We start from the raw sequence: 12,259 nt of genomic DNA, 5'->3' as shown, positions 1-12,259 counted from the left end.
TTCCCCGTGAACAGCTACAAGAGTTGGAGCCTTATTAGGTGACTCACCAGGAAGGCTGTTCCACTGAGTAGAGCAGAGCCGTCCGTTGGGTGGTCGTGAGCAAGTTGAGGAGGGTGATGGTGAGAGAGGGGGCAAGCACCAAATCCTGCCCGGCCTTGTGGCCATGTTCCCCTGCAGGCATCCTGCTTCCCCGGCAGGCTCTCCCCTTGCATGTTGTCACGTGCCATGGCCGAGAACATGGGCTTGCTCGCTCCCAGACCCACTCTGGAAGTCCTTGGTGGCTGGCCAGGTGCCCGTGCACTCAGTCGCCATCCTGGGGGTGGCCGTGCAGACCCCCGTCACCGTCACCGTGGATGGCTGTCGTGTGCTGTGATGCGTCAGCGAGTGCACGGTATGTAGACCGTATGGCTAACACGCTTTTCCTGGCACTTGTTGGCCATCCACGGACACCCCGCAGCACTGGCCACCGTCTGGCAGGGTGGCGTCCCCTCTGCAGAACCTGTCCCCACATAGCTGCTGAGCTGCAGCCCCCGCCCACGTCTCTAGCCCTGTGCGCCCTAGGCCCACCCTCTGGACTCCAGGGCTCAGACCAGTTGCAGGTCACGTTATGAATTCCTCCCCAGACAATGGAAACTCAGCACACCCCACGCAGAATCAATAACGCTCCCCTTCCCCCAGTAATTAAAAAAAAAAAAAAATGTAGCCTCACTCTTGCTCTTGTTTAATTACATTCCCATCTTCTGGTTCATTCGAAACACCGAAGTCACCTTTTCGTCTTTGGCAACTCTTCATTTAATTTTATCGAGTTCTGTTGACTCCACTTTAGAACCGTCTCTTGAACTTGTACACTCGTATCGATTCCAAATGCCACGCTCTGGGTTTAGGGTCTTGTCATCTCTTATCTGGGTTATTTCTGATTGATCATCTTTCCCACTATGGTTTTGTGCCCGTTCTAATCTGTTCTGCAGATAAACGCCACAACTGTCTTCCTGGACGCTCGATCCCTAACCTTATCTTCCTTCCTGCGTTTGCTCATCTCTTCATATTTATTATGTTCTACGTACATCAGATAACTTGCCATTTCCCCTCCTTGGTCATGGCCACGAATCTTGGCTCACACTAACAGACCCTGCCATCTGGAATGACTTTCCTCTATCCCCCTCCCCAGTGCATGTCTTGGCTTAGTGATCTATTGCTGCCTTAAGAAAATTATCACAGACTTAGCAGCATAGGACATCCCACATTTATTATCTCACAGTTATGTCAGGCAGAAGCTTTCTATGGGTCTGGTTGGTTGGTTTCTCTGCTTTGGGGTTCATAAGGCTAAAATCAAGGTGGTGGCTGGCCTGAGATCTTATCTGGAGAGTCTGAGGGAGAATCTGCTTGTAGACTCAATCAGGTGGTTGGAAGAATTCAGTTCCTTCCAGCTGTAGGGACGTGCGTCGTCAGCCAGTGGCCATGCTCAGCTCCTCATGGCCAGCTGTGTTCCCTGCCATGTTGTCCCCCTGCCCCCCTGCCCTTTAGACAAGCAGCAGATGCACCAAGTCCTTCCATGCATCATGCTTCAGATCTCTCTGACTTCTTTTAGTGGCACATCTTTTCTATTCCAGGAAGAAAAATTTCCCTGCATTTTATGTTCATGTGATGGGATTGGGCCAACCTGTATAATTCAGGATAATCTCTGTATCTGGAGATCCATAACCTTGATGACATCTTCACAATAGTCATCATGTGACTTTACATAACCACAAATTCAAGGGATTAGGCTGTGGAGCTCTTTTTTGGGGAGGCATTCTACTTATACAAAAGCCCATTGATTTTGGGAAATGCAAACTCTCCATAAAGTGATTTTGTTTGGTTATGTTGCACTTAATAATGTCCTCCGTGGGGTGCCTGGGTGGCTTAGTTGGTGAAGCATCTGCCTTAGGGTCAGGTCATGATCTCATAGGTTATGGGATTGAGCCCTGTAATGAGGTCCATGCTCAATGGGGAGTCTGCTTCTCCCTCTCCCACTGCCTCTCCCCCCATTCATGTGTTCTCTCTCTCTAATCAGTTTTTTAAAAACGTCCTCTTTGTGCATTGTCTTCCTTTATGTAATATATTATTACAGGAACTTACAAGTGTGCCTCCCACTCTCAGTGATAAATTGCATGAGTTCAGAAAATCCACCTGGATCATCTTGATATTCACGTGCGGCATCCAGCACACTGTGTTACATGCATTTGTCAAATGAAATGGATTTGTTTAGAATAATTTGGCGAATATGTATGAAGTACTTGACATGTCTGAGACACTGACCTCCCAATCATGAGCCATTTGAAGCCATCAATTAATAGAAAGGTAAATAAATGTTGGGGCACCTGGGTGGCTCCGTCGGTTGAGCATCTGACTCTTGATCTCAGCTCAGGTCATGATTGGAAGGTCATAAGATTGAGCTCTGCATAAGGCTCTGTGCTCATTGGGGAGTCTGCTTGAGAGTCTCTCTCTCTCTCTCTTTCTCTCTTTCCCTGTGCCTGTCCCCCCACTTATACATACATACTCTCTCAAATAAATAAAAAATCTGGGGATCCCTGGGTGGCTCAGCAGTTTGGCGCCTGTCTTCGGCCCAGGGCATGGTCCGAGAGTCCCAGGATCGAGTCCTGCATCAGGCTCCCTGCATGGAGCCTGCATCTCTGCCTCTCTCTCTCTCTCAAATAAATAAAATCTTAAAAACAAAAAAATAAAATAATCTATAAAAAACTTTATTTAAAAAATGTGCAGAGGTAAATGCATGCTACATAAATCATCCTTGGTGTTCCTCACATCACAGTATACTCTGGCTTATGTGGAAGGAGAAATATGCCCCATACTTGTTGTCTGAGTTGTGTGTTGCTGACTAAGCAAGCATCACAGACTCAGAGATTTGGAATAGGTTCGTCATCTCACACTCACCTTGGATCAGCCATGCAGCCACAGCCTAAGTGGGTCCGCAGCTCTGGCTGTCTCACATGACTGCCATCCACATGTCAGCCCAGGCTGGGGTCTTATCTGAAGGTTTGACTGGGGAATGGGTGTCCTCTAAGCTTGTGTGGTTGTTGGCAGATTCAGTTCCTTCCCAGTTCCTTCCCAACTGGGAGGCCTCTCTCAGTTCCTTACCATGTGGGCAACTCCATCCTGGCATCTTGCTTCTTGTACATGTTTGAGCTGAGAAGGCAGGAGAGACCAGAAGCAAGGTGAAATTATAATGATGGAAGCTAATGATGGAAGCAACCTCCCACCTATTTGCTAGAAGCAGGTCAGCCACCACTCCAGGGCAGGTGGTAACACAAAGGTGTGGATTATCAGAAGGTGGGATTGCTGGGGGTCAGTGAAGCATGTGTGGGCCACGTCCGTCCTTACAGAGACAGGGCTGTTGAACCACATGCAGTCACTCAGTAGGTTTAGGAGCAGGTGTTCCAGGGGGACAGAACAAGAGCAGCTGCTGGTAGAGCTTGGTGATGGGGGAGCGGGTACTTCCAGGAAAGTGACTTGGTACATGGAGAGAAAATGAATGGAGGTTAAGAGCAGCGTTCATAGCCTTGAATAAATAAGCAGGGCATAGTCTAGCAGTTAACAACCCCGCCTGCCCACTTCCAAGCATAGGGCAACACAATAGAGCATGCATCTGCATGTCAGAACCAGGATGCTCCCAGGACAATTGTTCTCAGACGCTTTGGTCTCAGAAACTAGCTTTTCGATCTTAAAAAAATTTTGAGGACCCCACAGAGATATTTAAACAGGCTATAGCTATGGATGTGTGCTAAATCGGAAGTAAAAATGAAGACAGTTAAAAATATTTAAAAGTAACAGTAGTGAACCTATTTCATGTTCGTATAAAAATGCATTTTCTAAAGTAAGACAAAATGATGAACTCTGTAGCGTGACATTTTTTTCCCATTTTTGCCAGTCTTTTTTTTTATGTCCTGATTTCAACAACAGGTGAATTGTCATGGCTGCTAATGTACTCATTCTGTTGCAGTGTATTGTGTTGGTTGGTGTGTACTCAGAAAATTGGGCTCTCCACAATTATGTAGTTGGGAAAAAAAAATGGGATAATTAATAGATATAGATATTTTTTTCTGGTACTCCAGCAAACCTGAACACTGGTAGATTCTTGCAAGTTAATAAATGTCCTGTGAAGCCATATCCCTAAATGTTTTGTTCTCTGTAACATTAAAATTCATTGTTTGCATATTCTACCGGTGCATGATTTTGTGACATTATGCATTAGTTCATTCAGGAAACACCGGGTCACTAAGTTGTGTGGGTCTTCCGCATGGTCACACATTTCACCTTACGACCTGGAAAAATCACATTTATTAATATTGCCAGCAATTTTTATTAGGAGGGAATTTAAGAAAAAAAAAAGGAGAGAATTTAAGTTTGGGGAGGCCATCAAGTTTATGGTGGCAGATAGAAGATTTCTAAAAAAAACCTAATCTTTCCTGAAATCTCGAATTTTGTCATTGGCAGCAAAGGCTTGTCAGTTGTTTTCCATTAAGTGACAGTCACTTTGTTCATTTTTGAGGACGTGTCTGCCAAAATAGCCAAGTCTGAATTGCCACAGACACGCGTCAGCCGTTCTATCATGGAAAAGTGGTAGTTGACTAAGTCACGTCGCTAAGTCCAACAATGCCATTCTTTCTTTCTTTCTTTTTGTTTTCCTGGAGACAACTCAAACTTCCTCGTGCAGGGGAACGATGCCGTGACCACTCCCCACTTTATCATGCAGAATATTAAAAAGGCCTGTGCTCAAGAGATAGTGGAGAATGTTCATGATTCTTACAGCTTAGCCAACACCGTTAAGTGAAAGTGGCTTCCTTTTAATCAGAGCGCGGTGGTGATGGATGTTGGCCCCTCCTGGGATCCCTGCCTCGATGAGGCATCAGGTGACAGCACCTTCACGTGCCCCTGCTCCTGCTCCCCGAGTGAGTTGTCTGCATGCTGGAAACGATCAGTGCATGTCTGTGTTATTAGAAAGATGTGTCCCAGGGCCCCAGGGACAAATGTCTCCCAGGCTCCCAGGGGACGGAGGTTGACACTCTGAAAACCAGTCAAGCGGAATCTAGCAGGCGGCACCCTTGAGTGAGGCATTGGGAGACCCCAGAAGTCAGGCTGGACTTTCCACGGAGCTCCTGCTCGCCCTGCCATCAGCTCTGTGGCTAGGCCTCCGCCGGGCGCCCTCTTTCTCTGACATCGCTTCTCTGGTCCCCAGAACACAACGAAGCTTCTCAACCGAGAAAGAAACTCATTACTGGCTATTTCTACCATAGCCAGAGCCGGGGTCTTCGGGACCTCCTGGGTCCTCCTTGTTGCGGTTGTTAATGAATTTAATTGTCATGTCTTCCCTTGCAGCTTTGACTCCTCTACCGAGAGCACCACTCATGTGAGTATTGTTTACTCGTGTGCTTGTTTTTGCAAATGTCCAACTAGACTCGATAGCTCTTTGCAGATTCTCTGCCTTTCCTGGCAAAGCACGCCGCACTTGGAAATATGAAACCCCTCAAAGACTGCTGTTAAATAAAGAAATGTGCACCATCTAATCATACTCTCAAGAAAATAGTGATACAGTTCAGCGTATCAACCCTGTGGAGAATGCAGCTGTCCATGGCTATGAAAGAACTGAAGAGCGGATTGGAGAGAAAAAGAAACGGAGGCGATCTTTTCATTCTGTTCTGCTTCAAGCTCACCTCGAAAGGCTCAGAGACACAGACACCACAGGCAACGCACACCACCAGGGCGACTACAAACAGAGCCGTGCTCGGAGAGACAAACAGGAGCTAAAATGAATATTGACTGAACAACAGCGTACCTCTAAAAGCAAGTGTTTTTTAATTGCCGTTCTATCAATTGAGTTTGCATGAGGCCGCGATCTTAAGATTTAGTTGCGACTCTTAAGGCTCATGCCCCAGCGGCTTTCCCGTTGTCAAGCTCGCTTTGTGTGCCACAGAGAGAGATTTGTATAAATTCCTGATGGAGGACCCCGCGCTATTCCTGCTGTTACCACGGCGTGTCTCATGCCCCACGTGGAACCCGGAGAGCCTTGTGGTCACGAAGCAGCCACCTGTGTGTCTTCTTCTGAGCGTGGCGCTGTCGGGGCGGCTTTGGAATCCCGTTAACAAGACCGATGGGTCATGGGGGCAGTGCCTTGACATCCCTCTGAGCCTCGGTTCCCTTTTCTGCAAAATGGGAGCAGAAGCGTCTGCTGTTCATTAGCGTTGTCAAAGTTAGGCATAGCGTACGTCCGACACTTGGCGCATCTGTGCAGTGGGTGTGATTTGTTCTCATAAGGCCCGTTCGGAATGCTCACGTGATGATTTCTCCGATCCACTGCTCTCTGAGAAGTGGGTTTTTAAAGAGTACTGAATTATCCCCATCACTCACCTGCTGAAGACACATTCTCAGGGGGATTTCTCTGATCACGAATGAGACTAAGAGACACACACACCTGTGCCCTGACCTCACTGGCTCACATGCCCTGAGTTTCCATCCATCGTGTGGGCTTCATGTGCATGAAGGTACTGCTTCTTGAAAAACTTCTAGGAAAAGTCCCTACGTGTCTGGTGTCTTTTTTTTTTTTTGCCAACCTTCTGTGGTGTGCAGGTGTGGAACGCTCAGCAAAAGGGACACCACTTGCAAATATGGCTACTGTAATTTATTCATCTGTACTGTTAATAGCACATCTCGAGTTCCAAGATAAATGGGCCGTGATTGGCCGACCCTGTTGGGAATCTGTCTTGAATATTCATTACGAAGGTTGGCTTCAAAAGTATCAGCCCCTCCTTGCCTTTGCTTTGTGCACAGCGCTCGGGACGAGATGAAAGAGATGGCAGGAAGACGGCTTTGGTTGGTTTCTGTAATTCTGATGCATTATTAATTTTCTTGACCAAAAAAAAAAAAAAAAGTGCCTGTCAAGATTGATTAGAATCCTTAATGGATATGTAGTTTAAGGATTGTCAAGCCATGACTTCTACCCAGTAGAACTGATGATGAGAAGGAATGAGTCACTGTCTGATAGTTATACTAATAGTTACGCACGGATATCGCAGCTAATGATCTCAGACAAGCTGCCTGGTGACTGTATGTCTACACATCCATTTGCACTTGTTTTTCCTAATTGAAATTAATTGGAATAAATATGTGTCAAATAGTTAAACTCCGTAATCTAATTTTAATGAAATGATTGAGCTCTTTTTTTTCATACTGATGAGCCTGAATACGTTTTTTTTTTTTTTCCTCTTTCTTATAAAGGTATTCCTTGTTGCACCTTTTTATCACAATGTGTTTTTCTTGGCCAGGTTCTCAGATTTCTCAGGAGTAGGATAAAAAAGCATTCAGGATCCGGCTGCCAGGGCGAAAAGAGGTGGTCAGTTCAGTCATGTCACAAAAACAACGAAGAGAAAAGCGGAATCCAGTCCTTCAAACTAATCGGCAAAACATGGCTCTCACATGGAGTAATTTACTCCGTAGGTGCTAAATAAGTAGATCTGAAGTGAACACAAGTATTGGATGAGAATTTTATGACCTTGGCACTCAGCACTCACACGAACACAGCCGTAGACTCGGGATGTTTTGGGGAGTTCCTGGGCAGGAAAGATTTATGCGCAGGCAAGCCTGTGGGATGCTACCATTGCAAAGTCTGCATCGGCAATGACTTTCAAAATTGTCCTTACATACAAGGCACTTAAAAGTCCTAAGCACAAGCCACATGTGCTCTTAGTGCCGCGTATTACTAATGTCACGTGGATCTATGCAGAATTTGGAACGCATTACGTGGGATGGATCCCACTGCTGTTCTGTGCTGTTGTGCTCTCACATTAAACCAAAGGACCCTGGGCAGCCCGGGTGGCTCAGCGGTTTGGCGCCACCTTCAGCCCGGGGTGTGATCCTGGAGATCCGGGATCGAGTCCCACGTCGGGCTCCCTGCGTGGAGCCTGCTTCTCCCCCTGCCTATGTCTCTGTCTCTGTCTCTCTCTGTCTCTCAGGAATAAATAAATAAATAAATAAAATCTTAAAAAAATAAATAAATAAAAATAAACCAAAGGACCCCCTCCGTATTGGTACCTGACGTTCCGACTGTCGATCACCGAGGAGCTTGAAGGTAAGCTGTGCGTGCACCAGGGGAAGCCGTGCTGAAACCGACGCTTCCGCCACATGAAGCGTTCGTGTTGATCAACCCCGAGCATGTCACACGCAGCTTGATGATCATTTTTATTTTTTTTTTTATTTAAACCCAATTTGCTGGGGATCCCTGGGTGGCTCAGAGGTTTGGTGCCTGCCTTCAGCCCAGGGCGTGATCCTGGAGTCCCAGGATCGACTCCTACGTTGGGCTCCCTCTGTCTACGTCTCTGCCTCTCTCTTTCTCTGTGTCTCTCATGAATAAATAAATAAAATCTTTAAAAATAAATAAATAAATAAAATCCAATTTGCCAATGTACAGTGTAACACCCGCATCTTGATAATCGGATCTTAATGTTATGAATTAGTATTATTATTGCTGTTTGCCATATGGATGTATACGTGGTCATTCGTGTTTTTCACGCGTTGTATGCATACACGCACGGTTGGTGCAGACGAAGGCCGTAGCTTTCCAAAATAATCCTGGTTTAGTGTGGGCACACATGCACAGGATGTCACTCAGTGCCAGCTCTGAAAATACAGCCTGGCGTCTTGGGAAGACTGGAATCTCCTCGAATATGTCAGGTTTCTTTGCTGCCGGTTGTGAGCAGCAGGTGCATAGCTCTGCAGCCCGTGAACCACCAAACGTGTCTAGCTCCGCACTTAGGGCGATGGGGGCTAAACATTGGTGTAAGGTTGGCAGGTTACTTTACATCAAGATCAGCTTGTGGGAAATTCCCAGTACCAGTCCAGGCAGAGGAGAGAATCCTTGGCAGTGGTCTGGGTTGGTTTTACAAGTCTTTGTTTCTCTCTGGCTCTGGACTCAGGCTGTTGGATGCATCACAAAACAACCATCAAAAGTTAAAGGACGGCTTGCCACAGCAGCCAGAGAACAAAACATGTGTTAAGATGGTTCACACTGGGGGATCCCTGGGTGGCTCAGCGGTTTAAGCGCCTGCCTTTGGCCCAGGGCGTGATCCTGGAGACCCGGGATCTAGTCCCATGTCAGGCTCCCTGCATGGAGCCTGCTTCTCCTTCCGCCTGTGTCTCTGCCCCTCTCTTTCTTTCTATGTCTATCATTAATAAATAAATAAAATCTTTAAAAAAAAAAAAAAAAAAGATGGTTCACACTGCATTTCATGGGTTGGGGGCCAGAGAGTCATTTTCATGATGTTTGTTTGTGGGCTCATCTTCTGGTCAGGACGTCCATGCGCACTGGTGCTGGGGCAAGAGTAGAAATATCTCACATGCTCCACTGGTGGTCCAGGGTGGCGCAGTGAATTCCGGTTTTGTATTTTGGGTAGATATTCAGAATCAGACTCCCTACCAGGTTGGAATCCTCCTCCACCCAACTCAGAACCTGCCTCCCACCCTTGCGTCGAGGTGGTTCACGGGGAGCCTCTACATCTTCTCGGGGGGGTGGGGAGTGGCCCGTGGGTGTTCTTTCTGCCTTCTGTCCTTGCTTCCCGTCCATAGTCGGCATAGGCCAGGGTCAGCCCTCTGGATGACGAGCTCTCGGTTGACCACCAAAAGCCTTTTGAGCTCCGAAAGCCTTTGTGTTGGTCGTCAATGCCCGGCATGAGGGACACAGGTATCTCTAAAGATGGAAACGCGTCTACCGTGCAACCAAGGTGGAGCAACGCGTTCTCTGTTCTGGGGACACGGGCCTCCTCCTGAAGTCCTGCATTGCTCTGCTCTGGGGACACGGGCCTCCTTCTGAAGCATGCCTTGTGTGGTGGGCAGGGCCTCAGAAACATCGTTGGGACATAAAAAACTATTTTGGCTTAATGCTTCGAGTAGACTATTAGCTTTATGTATTAATATATGTGTATTTTCTATGCAATCACCGATTCCCTGCCTACAGCTAGTTATTGAAATAAGCCAGTTTTGCATATTTATAGTTAGGATAAGTAGCAATTTTCAGCTCTAATATTCTGAAGGGGAGAGTGATTGCAGAGGGTGAGGAGAATATAAAGACCAGCAATTGTCAAGTACTCCCTCAAAGACAATGCAGAGAGCCGCATTATAGCTCCGGGCAGATCAAGTCCTCCAGGCAAAGGCGGATCTTCCTGCAGGGCCCTTCCCTCCGGGGGCCGGTTATTGGGCCAGCTGGGTTGTCAGCCTTGGAGAGAGATGAGAGACCCCGTCTTTCCTCGTTGCCCCACCCTGAGGCCGTGGAGGGAGGGCAGCCTGGGACCTCTGGCTCTGGGGACCCCAGCACCTCCCTATTCGGGCCTCATTCCCCTCTGCTCTGACTCCTACTCCCCCTGCCTTTCTGCTGGGCTACAATATTGGCACCTTGAAGTGTGCGTGGCGGCGGCGGGTGCAGGCTGTGACAGCGGTAGCCTTGCACGGCTCGCCCCCAGCCCCCAGCCCCGCCATGGACCCTAAGATGTGCATCCACCGACCCGCTCACCCTCGCTCAGGAACGGCCCTGGCTCTGTCCGTGTGGCATAAAAAAAGGCCACGGGAACATCACGTGGATTCATAGGCTGTCCCTTGATGGGCACGAAGGGTTTTGAGTCCAACTCTTGTGTCTGCTTAGAGGTTGGAGAGGTCCCAGCGGGGAATGTGGCGTGCCTATGCCAGAGGAGCGGGATTACAGTGCGCGATGAAACATTTTACGTGTGTGCAAAAATGCATCTACCTCCTGGCTTCAGATGCCTTGGCGGTTTTGCCCACATCCACGAACAAAACGCAGTTTCCGCCGGTAGCGTCGGTTTTGTGCTCAGGGGTGGGGAAAAAAATGTATGTGTCAGAGTAGCATTTCAGGGGTGTAACCCAGCTGAAGGCAAAGATTGAAAGAGAATTCTTGGGGGGCCCCTGGCTGGCTCAGTCGGTGGGACTTGGTGACTCTTGATCTTGGGGTGGTGAGTTCAAGCCCCACGTTGGGTGTAGACGTTATGTAAGAATAAAATCTTAGGGACGCCTGGGGGGCTCAGTGGTTGACCATCTGCCTTTGGCTCAGGGTGTGATCCCGAGGTCCTGGGATCGAGTCCCGCATCGGGCTCCCTGCATGGAGCCTGCTTCTCCCTCTGCCTGTGTCTCTGCCGCTCTCTGTGTCTCTCATGAATAAATAAGTAGGAATTTTAAAAAGAGACGGGGGGGGGGGGAATAATTGAGAAGGAGAGATAAGTAGGGGAGGAGAAAGAGGAAAGGGAGGAAGAGAAACATCTGAAAGAGGTATTTTTTATCAACAGAAAACAAATGGATTCAGCTAATGTCTGCCCAGCCGTCCGCTCTCCCGTCAGTGCGATACAGTGACACAGAATCCCTGGTTAGCCTTGAAGAACACTTTCTAATTTCATTTATTCATCATGTGGCGTACCTGGAGGTCTCCTATCTCCAACCAGAAGCCGAAGAAAGATAGTAGGCCTTGCGGGAGACGCTTTGCGGCAGAGGCCTCTCACGTGGCTGGCCTGGATCCTTCTGAGGCTGGCAGGCCCCACGGCTGTGCACGGACCCCTTGCTATTCAGCTTGTTCTGCTGAAATGTTACACGCGGCCCATGAAGAATACTCCATGTGCGGACTCGATAAATGCACCTGCTGCAGCGGCCAGCGAGGGGAGGTCAGGTGTGGCGGGTCAGGGCTCTACGGAAGCCCTCCGTTCACAGCCTTTTGGTCCTCCCTCCGTGAAGCTTCTACAAAAGGACAAATAGTCCCGTTGAGAGCGCGACTTGAGCCTTGTTCTTAGATGCTCGTCGGTCTGACATGCCCGCGTACCCTCACCGTGGCTCCTGAGTTGACGACGCCTTGGTGCCTCCCTAGCGGCAGAGGCCTGTGCCGTGGCTTTGCAGGGCGAGCCCCGGGCTGGAGGCTTGGGCATCTGCAGGGCATCCCACGGGGGCCGTCCGCCGGGCAGCGTGGGCTCCATCGGGTGGCTCGGAATCAAGTTCTTACGGACGCAAGAGGAGCCCGGGCCGGTGCCCGTGGAGGCCGCCGTCCAATACCATGACACCACGCTGAGGGTGACCCCTGGCTCGTTCTTAGCCACCAACCCGCCTTCTGCGTCCTGCTCTACGACGCTGGCGCTGGGACTCCTGAAAGTAGGAGTGTGTTCACGCGAAATTCACATCCTTACGGGTCAAAACCAGTGAAATACGGGCAATTCGCATGGTGCAG

At 48.7% G+C, this 12,259-nt stretch overlaps 1 protein-coding gene across 1 annotated transcript in view; it reads left to right on the top strand.

The window, feature by feature from the left end:
• STS (steroid sulfatase) overlaps positions 1–8,064 on the top strand; it is a 158,323-nt gene extending 150,259 nt beyond the window's left edge. Inside the window, exons 10-11 of the mRNA XM_077890154.1 lie at positions 5,374–5,404; positions 7,317–8,064. Of these exons, the coding sequence (XP_077746280.1) occupies positions 5,374–5,404; positions 7,317–7,344 (59 nt within the window). The 3' untranslated portion in view covers positions 7,345–8,064. The remainder of the gene's footprint in view (positions 1–5,373; positions 5,405–7,316) is intronic.
• Positions 8,065–12,259: the final 4,195 nt, after the last annotated feature.

This window comes from Canis aureus, chromosome X (assembly GCF_053574225.1).
Source record: "Canis aureus isolate CA01 chromosome X, VMU_Caureus_v.1.0, whole genome shotgun sequence".
Lineage (NCBI taxonomy): Eukaryota > Metazoa > Chordata > Mammalia > Carnivora > Canidae > Canis > Canis aureus.
Note: the sequence above shows the minus strand (reverse complement) of the source record. Positions and strands in the feature narration are given on the sequence as shown.